Here is a 20,542-nt window from a genome sequence, read left to right as displayed (position 1 = left end):
TTCCTCCTTTTGTCAGGGTGACTCTCGGTGTCACTGATGACACACTGCGCAGCCTCAGCCACACCGGAGACTGGGCAGCAAGTCTGTGAGGAGCGAAGGTAGTTTGGGGCTTGCCCCAGGTGAAATGAGGTGCTGCTGAGACGCATGCAAAGGTTGAGGGATGAGAATGAGGAGAGAGAAGCAGCAGATGCAGACAGAGGTCCAAGGAAAGAGATGAGAGAGTGACAAAGGGAAAGAGTATCCCTGCACGGGTGTCCCCTCCAGGGGTACCTCTGGCTCAGATTATTATTGGATATAAATGGGGAAAGATCAGCGCCACAACCAGATCCTCGTGGGGAGTCACAGACATGTGATGCTGCTGTCCCACGGAGGAGAGGCTCAGCATCCCCAGGCTCTCCTGCTCACTGCTGGCCCAAACACCCCTTTTCTTCGGGTCCCAAGTGCCCCTAAAAAAGCCACGGGCATCCATGCCGCGACCCAACCTTTAGGGTTTTGTGCCTGCTCAAGCCTGCGCCCTTGCTAAGGGTCAGGGTCCTCCTGGAACGCTCCTGCTCGGGGGCCGGCCTCGCACCGCCCGTCCCGCCGCGGGCACACACCCGGGTCCCACGGGCGCCCGAAGGAAGCCGCGGGGCCTCGGCAAGGCGTCCCCCGGCTGGACCTGGGCCCGCCGACCCCCCCCAAGGCGGTGGGGGGGACCCACCGTGTGCCCGTCGGCCGCCGCCCGCTGGGGCCATTTTGGCGCCGGGGCCGGGTGCAGCGCCGCCCCACCGGCGGGAGGGAGCCCCGGGCCCGGCCCCGCGGCGGCTCCGGGGACGGGCAGCGGGGGCTCCGGGAGGAGCTGGCCTCGGCTGCCCCCCCCCCCCCCCCCCCCCCGCCGGTCGCTATGCAGCGGGGATGTCCAGCTCCGGGATGTCCCGCCGGGCCGGGCAGCCCCCCGTCCCCCGCCGCTCCGGCGGCCTCGGTTTTGTAAGTGAACCCCCGGGACTCCCAAAGCGTCATGTCGTGACAGCGCTCTGTCGAGGCAGCAGCCGTGTGCCTGCGGATCACCTCGAGGTCCTCCCGCGGGAGGAAGGATGAAAATACGAACTCCTGTCCATTATCATGATGCGCGGCGGTGACAGTCATTGTATTTTCGGTCACTGAAGACACCGAGTAATTCGATAGGCGATCCCTCGATAGGCTGTGGAAACCGGCGGGCACCGAGCCAAACCTGCCCCGGCTGAGGCCGGTGGGAACGCTGGTCCCTATTGTCCCTTCGCGAGTGGGTCCCGCACCTCCGGGAAGAGCCGCGGCGGCCCCCCGGGGCGGGGGCTGCCCCTGCGCCCGCGCGTGGGCCGGGGGCGCCGCGCCGGGTGGCTCCGGCCACATCACTTTTCTCCGATGGGTGGACAGGGAGCGAGGCATCGACAGCCACGATTTCGGGGAGAGGAGTAAAGCGCCTCGCGAATACAATGCGGTAGCAGCCAGCCGGCTGAACGCCGCTGCGCCCTTCCCGCAGACGGGCTCCCCATCATGGGACTCGGGGGGGGGGGGGGGGGGGGGGGGGGAAGGGGGGGCAGGAAAAAAAAAATCCCTAATACTTTCACCATCGGAAAATCGAAGGGGAGCGGGGGGTTGAGGGGAGTCGTGCTGTTGCTGCCAAGCCCGGGATTTTGTTTTCTCTCCCAGCATGCGTTGATGACATCACGAAGTGCCCCTTCTTTGTGTGTCAGTGATGTCACCAAGTGCAGTGTGGGGGACAATGGAATCCTGAACTCCGGGCGAGGGCGAGTGGGAAGCGGCTGCTCCTGCTGCTGGTTCAGGGCTGAGCCGGGGGAGGGAAGGGAGGACACAGCTGCTGCTTGAGGGCTGAAACAGGTGAGAGACGGGAGAGATGCCGGGGATTCCTTCTGGCTTGCTGGGGGGGGGGGGGGGGGGGCTTTGGGCTGGGCTTTTTTTTTTTTTTTTTTTTTTCTCCTTTTCCCTTCTCCTTATTGCTTTCCAACTGAGACAGGTGAGAAGTTGCTGCTGCTGCCGGAGGGACAAAGCAGGTGAGGCAGAGGAGAAGCTTTGGGGTTGAAACAGTTGTAAGAGGAGGAAAGCAAGCAGCCTCCCCCCCACAGCCCCCCCGCCGCCAAGCCTAATAACCCCCTCTCAACCTTAAAAAAGCAGCCCAGGAGCTTGCCCCCTGCCCAGCCACCTGCCTGGACCGCGTCCCTGGGGGGCTCCCGCACGGAAGCAGAAGCGCAGCCGGGGAGGGCGTTTATCCCTCCCCCCTTGACACCCCTGCCGGTTACTTTCCAGAGGGTCTCCATTAAAAACTCACGTCCCCCTCCAAGCGCTCCTTTTTTCCTTCCCTAGCACCCGCCGGGGGGGGGGGGGGGGGGGGGGGGAAACGAACAGACGACAGGACACGGGACTGGGGCACTGTAGCTGCCGGGATCCCCCCTCCAGCCCCGGAGCGGGGGCTCCGCCGCCTGCCCCCCCGCCCCGGGGCCCCGCTCCGTGCGAGGCGGCGGCGGGTGGCGCCCCCGGCCCCTCCGCCCCGCTCGGCGGTGGGGGAGGCAGCCAGGGAAGCCATTGCCTGTTTAATAGTTGCTGTTGCAGCACTTCCGCTTCTCTCCCAGCGAGAGAGACACGAGTGGCCAGGCCCAGCCGCACCGAGGAGGAGCAGCCAGACACAAAGGGAGAGGTAGGGGGACGGGGCACCCCCCGCCGCCCCCCCCGCCGGCCCCGGGGGCAGGGGCGAGGGGCAGGGCCGGCCGCGGCCCGGCGATGGGGCGGGAGGCGGCGGAGCCGGCGGGGCAGGGGGATCGTGCCCGGGGCTGTCAGGTACCGGCTATGTCCCCCCCCCGGCCCCTCGCCGCTCGGCCCTGCGGGCCCGCGGCGGAGGGAGCTCGGCCGGCCCCCCCTGTCCCCGGCTCTCGCCAGGCGGAGGGGCGGCCCGGCGGGGGCAGGGGAGCTCCCCGGGGGCCGGTGGCCCTGGGAGGGGAGGCAGCCGTGTGCTGGTCCCCGGCCCGCCGCTGCCCCGCCGCCGCTCGCCCCGGGCCTGCGGCTGCCCCCCTCGTTCCCACCCTAACTCTCCCGGGGTGCCCTGTCCCCCCCCCCCCCCCCCCCGCCGTCGCCCCCCCCGCCATCATTCCCGACGGCTTCTCGCCCCTCTCGGGTGCGGACCTGCCCTCGGTAGCCTACCATGCTCGCCCTGCTCCCCTGTGCCTCCGAGGCGCCCGCATGAATCCGTGCTGCCTCACCCCGGCACCCCCGCTGCCCCCCTCCCTGCCGCCGGCCTCCCCAGGCCCTCCGCTCTCACCCCTTGTAGGCCTTGGCTCTTCTCTTCCTGACCCCCCCAGCCCCACACCTCCCCAGGACAGACCCGTGTTCCCTTCTTGCTTTGCTGGCGTGCCCCTTGGTGCAGTGGGCCTCGGTGGGTCCCCTCCGTGCACCCCACTCCCTGCTTAACTGCTCCCCTTCATTCCCCCCCCCTCCCCCCCCCCAACACTCCATCCGCCGGCAGGGCTTTCCCCACTGCAGGTCGCAGCTGTGCCTTCGGGGTCTCCCCCCTGTTGCCATCGATGCCCCACTTCCATTGCAGTGCTGCCAGCGGTCGCCCCCCAGCCCCGTCCCTCCCGCCTCCCCCACGTGCCTCCCAGGAACCCAAGGGACCAGAGCTGTTCCATTTTTATCTCCTTCACCCCTAGGCTGGATAGTGGTGGGTGGTGATGGCTCCTCTTGCACGTACAGTTTGGGGGAGATAAGAAGGAATTGCTTTGAGCTTCCCTGATCCTCACAGTCATCCCCGTTCCGGTCTCTTCTCTCATTTTGCACTTGCTTTCCGAGAGGAAGCTTTAAAAGTCCCTTTCCTCCTGCTCCTCGGTGTTACTAGTGCAGAGGAGGCTACTGCTCGTCCTGTTTCTACTGTAGGGCCTGAAGAGGAGAGTGAGACATGAGGAGCCTTTAAAAGGCATGACCCAAACACAGAGTGAGATTGTCAGCAGCCTTTCTCTGTGTGTGTTTGTGCTCACTGTTTGTTCCCCACGCCCCATGGTGTCTCCTCTCCAGGTTGGGGTGTGTGGTGGGGGGGTCGCTATGTCGGATGACGATTCGAGGGCCAGCACCAGCTCCTCCTCATCTTCATCCTCCAACCAACAGACAGAGAAAGAAACAAGCACGCCTAAGAAGAAGGAAAGCAAAGTCAGCATGAGTAAAAACTCTAAGCTGCTATCTACCAGTGCCAAGAGGTGAGGCTGCAGTCAGTTTTCACACTGATTCGCTGCTTCTTGTCTCCTTCCTCATTTTATTTTGCTCTGTTCCCCCACTGCTCCATTGCTGCTCCCATTCCTCATCTCTAGCCCTTATGCTCAACCTTTCCACATGAAACTGCCATTGTCTCACTTTTTTCAGTGTCTCGGTACGAGAAGCCCAACTTCTCTGGGATCTCTTGTCTCTCTTCCTGCTTCTTCCTCTGTTCCATCCCAAATATTTTCCTGTCTTTTCTTCCTCCGGGCTGTTATTCTGTCCCTTAATTATTTCCACTGTCTTTTCCTTTTTCCTTATTGGCATCACTTATAAAGATGGTGTGGGATTGGCATGTAGGACCTTAATTCCTCCTCTGTTCCTGGGAGCTATGTGGTCCTGAGTAAGGCGTTGCATTTCAGTGTCAATTTACCTCTCTGTAGGTTGCAATTGATTTAGAGTGGTGGTGGGGTTTTTTATTTCCACGACTGCTTCGGGGATTAATTGATGTTTGTGAAGGTTTTCAGTTTGCTTGCACTGGGGGAGTGCACTCCAGTACAAGTGGTGTAATACAGTCACAAATCTTTTCCACCAAATGTATTACTGCTTTTCTGTCCGCTCCTCACTTATATTGAATTTTCTGTGTATGGTTGGGTGTTGACTAGAATAAATAATCCACAGCAGTCCACTTTTAGAGCAGAATGTCCACAATACTTGTTGCTTACAGCACTGAGTGGGTTGGTTTGTTTTTTGAGAATGAAACAATTTTTATTCTAGAATAATGTCTACATGGGGGAGAGATGCCTCCATAGAATAGTAATTCCAGAACAGCTACATCAGTCAGTTTTCTTCACCTGGACAGACTCTTGGAGCCACTCAGTTGGGTTTTTTAAAAGAAATTGTTACCCTTTCTTGTTTATTCTGTGTTTCACCTGAAATCAGCACCATCCTGCCTCCGGGGAGCTATGCTGTCAAATGGAAGTTCTCAAGCAAACTTGAAGTACTTCAGTAAGAAGACTAAACCTTCTCACTGAACAACTTTGCCAGGCAGCACAGAGAGGTTATATCTGTAGGTGTCAAGAGTGACCGGGGTTTTATGCAAATGTGCTGTTGTTGCAACCACATTCTCTTTGGCTTTGTAGAATTCAGGCAGTTTGGTTATTCCCGATCTCTGCTCTGCAGGTTTCCGTGGCAAACTGATACAGTGCCAAGCGGTGTTTGTGTGTTGTGCCCTTAACTATTTCAAAAAGAAGATTGTAAACTGCCTAATATGAAAAGACTGTGGTTCTCATGTATGACAGGTGGAAGAGAGGCAGAAGATGCTGGCTGAGTTTGAAGGAGAAGAGAGGCAGACCGAGTGCTGGGTGGGGAAATCTGGAGGGGAAGCCTGAGTGACAGTAATGGGACTTCAGGAAAGGGGATGATAGCTGGCTGGGCGTTTTGTGGCAAAAGCAGCGTGGGCCCGGAATACTCTGGGCAGGGAGGACAGGGTGTTGTCTGAACATGGTGAAGAGAGGGAGTGTCTGGAGTCCTGCGGGAGAGGACGTGGAGATGTTGTGTGGCAGCTGAGGGAGAAGAGAGGGGAGAATTGAAGGTGGCAGGAATGTGCAGGAACCTTAGGAAGAGATATTCACCTTCCTTTAAGTGTCCTTGGGAACGGCGCCGTTATTCACTCCTTTGAGGCAGGTGTTTTTTCTCAGGATAGTGATGGGAAGCTGGGGGAGGGGAGGCTAGTCAGTTTGGCAGTGACTGTTTCTCTCCATCCAGCAGGACAAAATTCCTTTTCAGACTGCAGTTTCCTCCTAGCACTTGGTGCATCACATTTGCAGAGGTTTTCCCTCATTTACAGGCTGGTTGGCGGGATAAAGCAGACAGTCTTTTCCACTGTCCCTGTGTGGTTGGCATCTTTACGGGAGCATACAACAGTGCACCTGTCTGTGTTCAGTGCACTGCGCCTGTCTGCTTTTCTGCCTGTCTCTGTAACAGGATGCCTGTCCTGCTTAGTGTGTTTGGACCGGTGGGAGGCTGCAGCTGAGAGTGCCTCTGTCTTACGTAGTGTTGCAAACTCACAGAGACGGTATGTCTGTAAGGCATATGCGTTAACTGGTGTCCTACACAGTGACTTACCTTTGTTCCTTCTCGCTTTTATTGCCACAGGATTCAGAAGGAATTGGCCGACATCACCTTAGATCCACCTCCCAACTGCAGGTTGGTGTCAGTTCCTTACGTGGGGGGTGGGGGGCAGCAGGCAGGCAGAGGGGGGCTGAGGTGTGCCTGTGTGTGTTGTAGCTAGAGAGCAGAGCAACAACTGTTTAGGTGGCCAACAGTACTTTTTGTGAATGCTTGGATGACATTAGTTTCCAGGTGGGGAGGCCTCCAGTGATTATAAGTGTTTTGATAGAGGTATTCTGTTTGTTTTGGGCATTGTTTTGGTTTGGGGTTTTTTTTTTAACAATTGCATTTCAATTTGTTATACTGCTTTGTGTGTATGTTTCCAAAACTGGCCTATAAAGAAGAGTGTGAAAACTTTCTCCTTGTTTTGGTTTTTTTTTTTTCTGGTTTATAAATGTAATGCCTGATTGCACTAATCTTAGATAAATAAGAGACCTGCCAAAGAAACAGAGAATAGTAAAATGCTAACGAGCTTTTTAGCTCGGAGAGTTCTGTTGTGAACAGTAACTTGGAGCAGAAGAGAACTGTGAATTTGTCTCTCAGTGGGTGCTTTACAGGAGCACGTGTTCGCTGATGAAATAAAAAGCAGGGATATTCTGTTGGCCTTTATAAAGCAGCTTGTTTTTAAGTGTGTTTTTGAAACTTGTACCATTTGTTTAAAACATCTAGCAGGTTCATTTGGTTCATTGCATGGTGGCCTGAGCCTCTTTGTGTTTGAAGAGGAGACAGTAGTAGTGTAAAATACTTGGTTGTGCTTATTTATTCAAGAGGAAAGTGGCTTTTGCTCCGGTCTGTGTTCACCGTAGTTGCTAAAGCACAGCTTTGTTCCTGTCTTCTTGCTGTGGCTGAGGTTTGTGGTCTTTTGATGTTGGTAAGAGCAGAAATCAGAAAATTCTGTTTATAAGTAACTATTTAAGTTGGTATTTTTAGTATTGAGATGTCACCTACAAATGCATATGAACCTTTTCATTGAAGCTTTTTGCCTCTGTTAGTCTGCAGGGAGACGTTAGCACAAGAGTTAGCCTGACAGGTCCAGAGCCATTGTTTTGGTACCAGTCCCAAGGATCATAATTAATGAAAGGAGTGATGGGATGAGGCATATGAGTAGTGGTTTAGGCTAATACTGAGATTTTTGTGTTGTTTGGAAAATAACCAATGAGCTCGGAAATCTTTAGCTGTGGCAGTAATAGTTAACAGAATATTACAAGAGCTTCTAGCTTTTGGGCTGGAGGTGACTGTCCTGCCTGCATCCTGGCTCTGTGTCAGGATGAAGTCCACATGCTTTCCCTTCCTCCTCCTCCCATAACCTGATTTTCATGGGAAAGAAATCCAGAAGCACAGCTCAGAAAAGCACTGTGGCTTGTTCTCGGAATAACTGAGTCTGGATGATCAAGGTGCTGGGACTGCAGTGTGAACTTAGCTAATCTATCCAAAAGTTGTGATAGTATACAAGTATGTCAGATTGCAGGTTTCATCTAAAGGTTGATGTAGATAGTATTAGAACCCTAATTTGTCCTTGCTTCAATTGGCATTATTCACAGGTAAAGATGAGCTGGCAGACTACCTGTCAAAATAGAATATGGTTTTGATTTTTCTTTTTTTAACTACATAGACTATTGAGGATAACATGCTTCAAGGCCCGCATAGTGAGTTTGTGTTGTTTCAGCCTTTAAAAGTATTTCTTATGGCAAAAATTAGTTCATAGTACAAGTAATGATGATTAATCTTTGCCCATAATGCAATTACAAGTATTCTGTATTCATTCCAACATTCAAATGGGTGACAGTGAGGGCTGGCTGGCAGTTCTTGCAAATAATACATGAAACTGGTGTAATTGTTATGGTCTCTTAACACCTTGATAAGTAGGAAAACATGAATGGAGGGGTTTGTGCATGTGTGTGACCAAAGGAGTTTTGGTATTGCTCATCTTGGGGTGAAGTCATCCTACTTCAGTAAAGACAGTGTTGAAAGTGAAGGAGAGCAGCTTTGCTTATGGCTAATGAGGTTCCACTTGCACAGTCAAGCACTGAGTTTGCTTCTGTAGCAGCTGGTTTGTGAAAGGGTAGGCAGGTGCCGGTTGCCACAACAGTGAGATGAGTTTCAGCTATCGCAATTATGGGGAAAGTTCACCTCTTGTGGAAAAAGGAAATAGTCAATTTGTGATTGTGAGGAGATTAAGCAAGTGAGACACCCGGGTTGCTGCATGATGTTTATGGTTGCCAAAATTTGCTCTGGGGAAGCCTGCTAAGAGTGTCGCTGCTTTTTTTATTTATTTATTTTTCTTTCATACGAATGTTATTAGTATGCTGTGAGGGGGGGTATTAAACACATAGTTCCAGAACTTAGTTTCAATTTCCTGCCTTCGTGATTTTGATTAGCCTCACCTTTCCTCTGACCTTCAGCTCCTCATCTCTTTGCTGCATTTGTCCCTCTACAGACTTTTTTCAGGTGTCGCTGGAGTGGAGGGCAGTCCTCCCTTGTTAGGCATCTCACTCTCTCCTGCAAGACTAATCTCAATATTTACATATTCAGGGAGCTATCTATGATACGAGGTATTCGGCTGTCAACTTCAGGGGTGCCAAAGTCTCAGAAGTCTCGTTTGAAAATGTGTGTCTGAAACTGTATCCTGTGTTATGTTGGAAACATCATATTCTTTTTTTCTGCTGGACTTGTGTTCGTACACTCCTCACCATGATCTTTTTCTTTTCCCCTGTTCTGTGCCTAGCGTTTGATAGCAGTTTGTTGTTGGCCATGCTTTAATTTTTGGCCTCGTTGCAAAGTGCTGTTCTTCTTCCAGTCTTACTGCAGTAATGGGAGTTCAGGATATTTAACACATCCCAGAGCAGCTCTGCACAGTGAAAGAAAAAGCTTTAGGTTATAAATGGATTTTAGTAAGAATTGGCTTATTCTTGCATATAAGATGCATATAAGATGCAATTATGAATAATGAAAACCATTTTATTTCAAAGAAAATAGCTTATAAACTAATCAGTTTTGTTTTTAATTTTGTAAGTTGCAGTGACCCTGTTTTAGTGTGTGTAACCTACAGATCACCTGTTTATAAAAACCAAACAAAAAAACCCAAACCAAAACACACAAGCAGAGTCAACACCCTGTGATTGAGCAGCTGTGTGGTTTTTACATATATGTGGGTAATACGGGGGGAAGTTTATCCCAGAACTTCCTCTCCCATCAGTAGTTTCCTTGCTTCTGATTTTTTCCATAGCTTGCCTGTGTCTCCCAAATGCTTACCTGTGCTCTTTATTTATATATATATATATTTATTTATATATAAAAGTCAATCTTTTATTGACTGCTTCTCATTATCTCTGGTAGTCCCTTTGCCCCTCATATCTCCTTCCCCGGGTGGTGATTTTGACTTTACATAGGCTGGTACAGTTACTTGTACAAAGGTGCAGAATATGTGCACGGAAACACAGCCTGGCCTGCATTCAGAAATTAGATTTTTGGACTCAAAGGTGTTTTCCAAAAAGGTAGATTTAATACTCGTCACAAATTTGTGCGTTCCTGATGGAGATAATGCTGTCCTCATAAGTGGCCTAATGTACTGTATGTGTGGTGTTTGGCTGCTTCTGAACGATTCTTAATCCTCTGCATCTTTTTCAGTAGGCTGGCGCTTTAGAGGCCTTAACTTCTGTTGTCCACAAGATGATTTGACTTCTGATATTAATACCAAGTTTTGAAAGTTAAATGTGGCTTTCAAGTTCAGAAGGTGGTTAGTGGTTAGTATGAGTTGGGGAATAACTGTTTAGGCTTAGTATTTAAAATCTTTTGAGAGAGTACCTGGTGATTTCTTCTCATACTTTGTATTATATCAGAAAGTTATAACTCTTGTTCTGCAACTCAGGGAAGGTACCTGGAGACTTTTGACTTCTGGTCTTCTGTATATGTTGTTGACAGAGGAGTATGTCATGTCTTTGTTTTGGGTCGTGGAAGTCTGTGTCTGCAACTGCCTGCAGATGTCAAAATACAGTTCCATCTTGCTGCATAGGCAGACCTGATCTTTGTTTGTAGATAACACTTGCAAGAATTGTGCCAAAGCTTGCCTTCTGTCACTGATGAAGTTTCCAAAGCTTTAACAGAAGTTAATTAAAGCTTTAAGTACTGTTTATTCTCTTTATGTCATTTATTTGACCTCTGTATCTAAGCATCTCCTGATAGTAAATCTGCTTATTGCTGTCAGGTTATGAAATAAATGTTTTTTCCCCATTTTAGGGATGGGGAGCTGCAGCATGCAATAAACAAGTGACTTGTCCAAGGTCACACAGGAAGTCTGTGGCAAAGTGGAGAAATGAATGTAAATCTCCTTTGTTTCAGGCTAACTTGCAGCTGAGCTGTTCTGCTGGAACTGTGTGCATCAGTTGCATTATGAGCAGGGCTTTGAATTTGTGCTTTATTGGGTGTCTGGTATTGACTGTATGTAAGCATGGTAATTTAATGTTATTTTTCCCATCTGTGTAGAGGGACCAAAATGGATATTAACAAGAACTAATGTTTTTTAATCTTTCTTACCCAAACTGAAACAAGTTTGTCTCCACATGGCTCATTTAAGTCCGTATAGGCAAGACCAGCTGCTATTTAAACAAAAATAATTTTCAAACCTTTACTGAAGGAGGTATTTGCCCGAAGGCTTACCATCGCTTCGGAGTAAAATGCTATCACAAATTCATTATTTAAATAATAATAAAATACAGTTGTGTTTTCTGGCTCCTTCAGCCCAGTTTTTATAAATTCACAGAATAAGGACCAGATCTCCCTGAGAGTCTTGTGAAAGTTACCTGTCAGCACATAATAAATATATGTCTCCATATAGATGGTGGGGAGAAGTGCTCTCCATTATAATGTTTGGAATATTAATAGTTTTCAAAACTTTGCAATGTGGAATTAAGATTTCTTGGCTAGAGAGAAGTCTGCAAAAAATGTGTGGCTCAAAGGCAGTTTTGAACTCAATAGTTTCATATTATAATTAATATATTTCATCTACATACCATGGAAGTCTGGCATTTGTTTTGATTACATTTGATTTTGTAGTGTTTGTAAATTTTTTGCAAATGTATTTTCTCAAAACCTCCAACTCCAATAATGCTTTAGGTGCTTTTGCTTTTAAATCTAGTGTATTATCTAAAGATGGATTGTCACTGTTAAACTATAATAACAGTGTTGTTTTTATTATTTTCATGCTTGGAATAGTCCTTCCTGATCACAGCCATATTCTAGCATAAATTTTTTGGTCTTACATTTTGTAATTTTTTTTTTTAATGTACGCACTCAAATTATTAGATCAAGAATGACACAAATGCTGGGGTTTACTTCCTTGTAGAAATAAAAAATGCAGGTCACATTTAATGAAAATTACCAGCTTACAAACGTCATTTAAACACTTTTTTCTTTTTTCTACACACACACACACACACCCCGCTCCCCGTGTTGTTACTGTGAAATGGGAGTGTTTTCTGTGAGAAGTTTCCAGCTGTAGGATAGGAAGGACCTTCATAATTAGTGCTGCATGTAGTTGAAAAATACCTTTTGTCCTATAAACTACCAGTGGTTCAGCATTCCCTCCCTGCTTTGTTTGGCACATGATCCCTGGAGAAATAACTCTTCCTTTTGAAATGGTGTATTAACCAATTTAGAGATTCTCTGCAGCTGTGTATGGTCTAGCTTGCAAACCATAAAAATAATACCATTTCTACACGCGGTGAATTTGAAGTATGTGTAGGTAGCAGCTCCTGCAGGCGAAGTCCTCTGCCTGACGTACTCAGACAATAGCTACACAGGAGCAGCTTCTTTACTGTGGATTGATTAGTTAATATTACAGGAATTCACCTTTCAGAAGATATTCCTGCTTTTATTTGTTGGCTGCCTTTAAAAATCAGAAATGTTTTGATGGCCAGGCTACTCAGATGCTGTGGCAGGAGCTGGCTGGATGCTGTGGTGGATTTTGTTTGGCACATCCTGGTTCAGTAATTCCCAAATGAACGGCATTCTGTGCTCTTGCATGCCAAACATCGGAACGATGAATCTTGAGAGCGGCTGTGAAATTGTATCATGGCTAAGAACAAAGAGGATTGAAATCCCTTCTGTGCACACTCTCTTGTATACCACTTAATTTTATTATTTGACTTTCAGCTTTGCTGCCCTTGGAGGGCACTGTGCAACTGTGTTTACGATGCTGCATTTATGTTTTATCTGACAAATTCTAATATTTCCTCTTGGTTATGCAGTCTTAAGTTTGGTTTTGTTTCCTTTGTATTCCAGCTCTGCTTGTCTAGATTTTTATATTGGAGCAATGGGTTATATGTCTGGTTTTCTTTTAAGAAATATACATGATATGTGTATGGTACTTTATAGACATAAATGAGAAGCACTGTGTGTGGAGTATTTATACTTTAGGGGCTTGAATCTGTCTTGTCTTTTTGTATGAAGAACTGGGGACTGAGAAAGTGATAGGAGATGGTTTTGCGTTTGAGGATTTCAACGAGGGCAGGTTGCTAGTTGCTAGGACTGAGAGCTTTGTGGTTTCTGAAGAATGGCTTGGTCTTGAAAGCTGGTAAGATGCCATCTGACAAGATGTTAACTTTGGCCCTGCTGTCTAAAGGGGTTGTGTTGGGAATGAAGTTGACTTACCTGCATGGTACAAGTTATGTCAGTGGATTAAGGTTATCGATGAGTTTGTGCTTGGGAAAAGTTCTGCAGCCTCTTGCCTGCGCTCCTCTGCAATTGTACATGAAAGACCAGCCTTCCATACAGCACCTCTCTAAAAGTATTTAATGTACTAAACAAAAAGAAGATATAATTTTATATGAATGGGTTAAGAGGTTATTGCACATCTGTGCAGACTTGCACACCACATACAAAGTTAAGGGCTGTGCTTTCTCCACCGAAGAAAGTGCTTTAAACTCAGTTAAATTAATGATGTAATTTAGTCATTATAGTAGAATCTTGCCAATCTGCACATCTATTTGAATGAAATAAGTTTATACTTATTTTTCCCTCTGAGGCTTAACAGTGGAGGTCTTAAATACTGACTTCATTATTTTACAAGATGAACTAGAGAACATGTATTGTCAAGTACTATAAATAAACTACAACTGTCAAAGTAAACACTGTAGGCTCTGGAATTCAGAGGGATTTTCTTGTTTCTTGTGCCAATTTGCAAATTTTAGCAGCATGCAGTTGGTCTTCTAAGGCATTTGTAGAAAGTGTAATGGCTACTACAGTGCATTTGATAGATATTTCCTGTGTGGGAGGGGCTAATTGATGTTACCAGGAGAATATATTACAGATCTGTATGCTTAACTTCAACATCCAATATGCAATGTTCTTTATTAAGCTGGCACTCCTTGGGATGGGAAGTGGGGTAGAAAAAGGGAGAGTGGGGCATGCAGACTGTATTTCAGGGCAGGTGTGGTGTTTGATTCCCCTCATTCCCTCCAATCTCTTCCATTATTTCACAACTGAGAATGAAGATCAGGTAAGATTAAGTGGAGCTGGTTTGAGAACTGGGTCCAGGCCAAGTTTTGGCCATTCATTTGTTTAAGAGAAAATACAAAGTAATTGGATTAAAGAGGCTGTATGGTTAATGATGTAGAGTCCTGTTAAATTTCTTTGCTTCTGTGTTTCTGTGAATCAATGCAGAATTCAGGTCTTGATTCCTCCAGGGGCTTCAAGTTTTAGAGTCAAAAGTGAGTGTAAACCAAATTAGATCAACCAGCATGTTAAGTAGTTAAGTGCATGTTTTGCACTTCCTTTGTGTCAGTGTAAACGATTAAGAGATTTCTCAGCTTTCCTTCTGAAGCTGCTGGACTTGCTGGAAACACAGAGAATCTTCAACTAGTACTGAGAACTGTAAATGCAATAGTAAATGTCGTGGGCTAGAGGGGAGGTACTTTCTGGAACAGGTGAGCTGCTAATATTCAGTGCTCTTTCCACTGTGAGCATCTGAGCAATAGATTTTTGCCAGTGAGCTAATTCCAGTGTCTGTTATGGAGGAATCAGGAGAGGGGTCTTGAGGTCATGTCTGTCTTTTGTCTTTTGATGCCTAGGATCCTGCAGAGAGTGGCACACAGGAGTGAAAAGACTCCCAAACATTAAAAATTAATTCTGAAATCTGAAAGTGTCCTTTCACAATAGGTCAGTTGATGAAAAGAAAATAATACTTCTGGTATGGACTGAAAACTGTCACAGTGTTTGGAGACAACAGCAAAGCTTCAGGCAGTACTGAGTGTTATACAAGGAAGCTTGTCAGGGTAATGGTCTTAAAGATTTTCTTCACTGAAATTTTATCATCATAATATCTTCACTGAAATAATATCTTCACTGAAATTTTAAGGTGCTAATTTAGGTGATTGTTGCAGATCTGTCATGCTTGATATTTTCAAGTGGCAACTATAAACTTTGTATTCTGAACAAGTATAGACCGCTCTGAGAAGCAGCGTATAAGTGGTGACAAAAGCACAATATATTTAATTAAAGCAGTGTTTAACTGTTGCAGATGGTTTTGAAAGATTGCTAAAATGCACACAGTTGTAATGACATAGTTTTAAAGCAATTATATCAATACTGTTGTATACCACAAAAGGTCATTTCATCAGAAGATTCTGAACAAACTGATTGTTGTAATACTATATTTGCACATTATTTCCTGTACATCTTGGTAACCTTTTTAAAGGAGATAAATTAGATGATGCATGCAAGCATTTATAGTTTGTGTCCTTCTTGACTTCCATGTAAGTTGTTTATCAATAAGAATTATCTAGGTTTGGTTTTGCTGGGGTAAATCTTAATTTGAGAATCTCATCAAATTTTGTAGTGCCCTGACTTGTGATAAAAGTATTTATGCCTACTCACACTTGGAGGACTGTGGGAGAGAGGGAAAAGACTGAAGGCTTTAAATAGCTGTGCCAAATAAAATCTCAAAATATCATGAATCTGACTAGGGTTCTCCATTGCATTAAAGTTGTGGTGATACCTTCCTTCCTACTTAAAATTGAACTTCAAGAGCACCCTCGTGATGCAGAAAATCTGGCAAGAAGATGTGTAGCAGCAGTAAGAGTGACCTAGGAGCTGTAGGACTTGAATGTAGCTAGTGTTAGGCCTTCAGCTGCCCTGCTGCCTGTCTTTTAGCTGCTTCCCAGGATTGAAATCTCCAGCGAAATTTTAATACTTCCTTTAGAATACTGTTTTTTCCATCCCCTCACTCCCCTTAGGAGGTTAATCAGATTGCAGGTATTGGTAAGACTGAGAGAATGAATGAGTTCAAGGTGGGGAACAGGAAAGGACATAAACCCACTTGAGGCAGAAGGGTGTTACATTCCTGTGGACAGCAAGATTGTGCAAGACATTAACAGTGACTGTAAGGGACAGCAGAGAGAGATGGCCCATCAGGGTGGCTGAGGCAGTTTTGCCCTGGTTGCTGAAATAGTTACAGCAAAGGTGGAAGCAGAGACAGATTGATTCTTTTTCTGCTCCAGCAATTTAGCGCCATTTTTTTACTGCCTTCTATAAGAAGCAGAAGAGACGGGGCATCCTCCTCATGAATGAACGGGGAGGACCATCCATGGGCCAATCTCTTCTCAGGTATGAGTGAATTTTAAAAACAGGCAAGCATGCAAGCTGTAACAATAGTTTCTGCTGTGCTGCTTGTATTACACTCCCACCTGGGAGACAAAATATTCACATAGCAATAAAGTCAGTGCACTTACACAATCTTACACTGTTTACAATGCTCTGTAAATCAAGGTGGCACAACCTACTATACCTTGAAGAATACACGTAACAGGTGACCAGCTGTATCTTTGCAGGCCTCTTTGAGCCACTGCATGAGCCACATGCAGCTCTTGAGCCATGGATTAATCTCCTAGAATTACGTGAGTGAGAGAAAAAAAATTGGGGGAGTGATAGTGGGAAAGGCAGAGGTAGAAATGGAGGGAAGGGGCAGGAAGGGGAGGGAGAAACAAGTAAGCAAGCAAAAATGATAGGAAAGTTCATAAATTGGCAGAAAGGGGAGGGAGAAACAAGTAAGCAAGCAAAAATGATAGGAAAGTTCATAAATTGCTTGAAACTCAGTCAATCCTGATCAAGTAGACTAGTATTAAAGATAGGAAGTTGCAGATTTAATTTGTTGAAGGCCCTGTGGACCTGCATCTCCCAAAGGAGTACACCTTGCTTTTGTAGCAACTGGAAGAGAAGTGCAGCAAGGGCTGTTATTTAGTAAAGTCCGTAATACTAGAAATAGAGATACAAGAACTGTTAAGAGGCTTTTAGAACAGATTAAGTCCTTCTACCCAGTATGCGGTGGAGTTCTGGAAGCTGTTTCTGCAGGAGATTGTGGAGGCAGGTAGTATCAGCACACTCAAGGATGGGTTGAACCAATTTATGGACAAGTCCAGAAAGAGACACAGAGAAAAGTCAGGGATGTATCCTTTAGCACCCCTAATCCAGTGGCTGTCGATGCTGTGGGAGTACAAGGGGAATGGACTGCAGATAGTGGCCACAGTCACCTATTCTCAGGAGTATCTGCTCTTACCACTGCCAGGAGTAAGGTACTGAATTAGGTGACCCCAAGTGGTCTTTTTGCATTCTACAGGTACCCACAAAATGACCTCCTTCCCCCACCCCATTGTCCCTCATTCCAGTTCACTAAATTCAGTCTCTCTTCTGTTTCTTTGTTCCACTTGACATTGCTTTTAGCCACGTAAAATGTCCAACTTGAGCCCCTTATAGAACTGTTCTTGGCTCTCCTATTTTTTGTTGTGTCATTTAAAGCAAGCCCTTGTTTCCTGCCACTCAGCCACTTCTCTTTGCTTTCACGAAGGGTTAACCTTCATGGGTTTGTCTTGCTGAATTTAGACTGTAAAATTGTCAGGGCAAAGGGCTTCTTTCATTTTTTTTGTCTTTTTGCAAAGGGATATGTAAATTTCCAGCTATGTTTAAATTTTCTTTAATAATAAAGTAGGCTTAGTCCTTGGGCTTGTAGATGTCTCTGTATCCCCCCTTCCCCCCCAAAAAATGAAGTTTTGCTTATGTTGCAGCATTGCATTTTTTTCCTTATCTGATTGAGGTAAATAAGTGAGTTGTTTTATTCAGCAGCTGTTGTATTACCTTGAATATGTGATTTGGTTATTTTCCAGTTTTATGCACATCAAGGTTATCACAGCTGTTACTTTGTGATACTACTACATTGTAATAGGATAATTTGTTTTGAGATATATTAGTGTTGGGGGCTTTATTCTTCCTGAATAGTGACAGAGAAATAATAAAGGTGTCCAACAGCTAATCTCTTTCTTCGCTGTTTTTGTGCTCCTACTTCACCTTCCACCTCAATAACTAGGAGGACTGTAACTATTTGTTAGGGAAATATTCGTTAAATTGCAGAGCTATTACATGTGCTGAGACATTCTAATTTAAAGTACTTCAGTAGTCAGTGTATGTACTCCTAATGACTATAAATATTATGTTACATTCGAGGCTTTGTAATGTATCAGGTATGTCTTGTACATTGTTTTTCCACAGGGAATGCAAATTTTCTAACCCATAGATGATGCAAGCTGTGCTTTCTCCATTGTTTCACAAGGAGTTTTGCTTTGCTTTTCATAGTAGAGTCTTATTTATGCGGAGGTGTAAAGTTCAGACAATAATTCAGTGTTGAGACGGTTCAGGTGGATGTTTCGCTGCAGTGCTAAGTAGCACGGAAGTAGCCATTTAGGACATATTTAGTAACTAGTACTGGATTTTGTTGGGAAAGACTGAAAAATAGGGGTTGGATAGCAGAGCCTTTGCATGGTTAACACCTTGTAGTGGGGATATGATGAACTGGCAGGGTCCAGCCGTAAGCTGTAACGGTAAAGGGCTGAGGCTAAGTGGGGACCTGCTTCGACCTCTGTCGTGGCTGGCTGAACAGCTGGATGGGATTTGTTAGTTATTCAGGGCTTGGCTTAAAGAGAGATAAGAAGGAGTGCTGCTGATTGGGGTCTGGATCTGGGAAGGAGACTTGTTTGTTACCCGGTGAAGTCTGTTCTGTTTGCAGTGGTTTTCACTGATTCGGAAGGAATGGGGGGAAAAAAGGACGGAGCTAGGGTTGATGGCTGAACTACGACGCACTAGGAAAGAGTGAAAATATAGGGTGGGGTTAGACGTGACCCTTAAAAGCAGAGAACAACAGGGGGGGGAAATGCATTTTGCCAGATCCCTTTCCAGCAGTAAACCTGGCGGTCTCTTGCACAGGTTCTCAGCTCCCTCTGTACTTCTTTCCTAGGCTCTCTCTTCATTACAACCCAATGCATCCCAAGTCACTGGCGTGGTCCAGGCTCTGCAAAAGAGAGCTAGTGTGCCTGTTCTGGCCTGTGGAGCTGGGCTTCTTTCTGCAAACTATCACAGGCTTGTAAGGAACAGTGGCTAGTGTCTTCTGCCTCCTCATCGTGCTGAGCTGAGCAGGTTCTAGCCACTGCGCTGATCCTTCACCAGTAAGCCATTACATCTGTCAAAGTCTGCAGCCCATGCCCACAGGGAACTGAAGAGGCAAGGTTGTCCTGTTGACAGAAAGAAAATGTGGTATTAAAAAATGAACAGATAAAACCATTCTTGTTTTATTAATTTACTTGCAAATGAAGTAGAAGTGATCAGCTAAACTACTGCACGTGTATATAGATTAATTTTTTAAAAATTTGCTGAAGTATTTGGGTCGCAAATCAGAGGAGCTTGATGAAAGGGGAAGAGGAAGGTGGTTTTGAAGTACATAAATGGGCAGTTGGGATAATCCTGAGTGCAAGGTAACATAAGAATTGACATTTGTCATCTTTCTTTCGAGTACTCTTTGGTCATCGGAAAAGTATATTTTACTGTCTTGAAAGGTTTCTAGTCAACAGGATGCATCTAAACTTCACTTTGGGGTTATGAGGACATTTGACGTGCAGTAGGTGAGCCTATATGAGCGTTTACATAGCACATGGCTTTTTCCCAGGCAAATTAAAGAATATTTGGTCAGTATTTTTACAAATCTTGGTCTCATGTGCACATTGAATGACATATCTAGAAAGTCATCTAGTTGCTGTTTCAGCAAATGGTTTCTTTCCAGAGAGAAACTCTAGTTTTCTGGATATTAAAATAGTAATGGAACTGCGACGTTTGCTTAGATTGGCTTTCCCAGAAAATAATGTGTCATATCCTAATGACACATTAGGTCAAGTGCTAAATTTCAGTTCTTGCTGGAGATAGTGTCCAGAAATAAGTGGTTTTCTATGTCCCTGTTCGTATTACTGGAGTTCAAGGTCACTACTAAAGTTGTGAGTTTTAATGTACAATATGTATTATTTACGCATTCTTTCTTAGAAAGTGCCAGACTCTTGACTGAACTACATGACCACCTTACTGTTTTATGTATAGCCAGTGACTTTTCTCAGCTGGTTATATGCAAAGAGGGCAAGCTTTTCTTTTTTTTTTTCTTCCTTTTGTTATTTAATATGGTGAGACAGCTGGATGAAAGACTGCATCTTGCTTTTGGATTCTGAAGGAAAGATCTCTCTTTTCCTTTTTAGTGTGCTGGGGTTTTATATAGCATTATTCTGTAGTAGGGATTATATAATATGATTATGAAGTTATCCTCCCTTCCAAAGGGTCGTATATGTCATCTCCAGTCAGTAGGGAGAAGCTTACACTTTTGACCTTTCTGTCTCTTTGGACACATTAGTTGTTGGACATAGTGGTGCTTGTAAAATTGCTTAATTGTTCCAAAGAGATCATTTGTACTTACTCTGCTATTGCCGTTTGATGCTGTCTCTCTACACACTGCCAAAAGCCCATGGTATGTTACATTTTTATTGTTATGTAAAGCAGCTGTAAAACAAACAGTGTGGTTGTGCAAGTGTATTTGAAATCTTTGCTATTGGCTACTTCATTTTTTCCCTTTGTCTCTTAACTTTTATGTTTATAGTTTTGTCACCACAGGGAGCTAATGAAAAGCAAACATATAGACTGTTTGTTTAAAAATAATAATAATAATGCCATGCACAGTTTCATGTTGCTTCCTTATTCATATTTCTTATCCTATTTCACAATATAAGAAAAGCTAGGGCATGCTGTGCTGGGGTGTTTTTTTGGTGGGAGGATTGGGTTTTTCTTGTCTTCTCCCTGCGCTGGT

At 45.7% G+C, this 20,542-nt stretch overlaps 1 protein-coding gene across 1 annotated transcript in view; it reads left to right on the top strand.

Moving 5' to 3' along the window:
• Nucleotides 1–1,662: 1,662 nt before the first annotated feature.
• Nucleotides 1,663–20,542, top strand: part of LOC102055891 (ubiquitin-conjugating enzyme E2 E1) — a 45,148-nt gene continuing 26,268 nt past the window's right edge. The window contains 5 exon segments of the mRNA XM_055706971.1: nucleotides 1,663–1,857; nucleotides 1,994–2,030; nucleotides 2,607–2,671; nucleotides 4,039–4,217; nucleotides 6,370–6,420. Of these exon segments, the coding sequence (XP_055562946.1) occupies nucleotides 1,678–1,857; nucleotides 1,994–2,030; nucleotides 2,607–2,671; nucleotides 4,039–4,217; nucleotides 6,370–6,420 (512 nt within the window). The 5' untranslated portion in view covers nucleotides 1,663–1,677.

The sequence above is a fragment of the Falco cherrug genome, chromosome 4 (assembly GCF_023634085.1).
Source record: "Falco cherrug isolate bFalChe1 chromosome 4, bFalChe1.pri, whole genome shotgun sequence".
NCBI classification, from domain to species: Eukaryota; Metazoa; Chordata; class Aves; order Falconiformes; family Falconidae; genus Falco; species Falco cherrug.
This window is presented reverse-complemented; position numbering and strand designations above follow the sequence as displayed.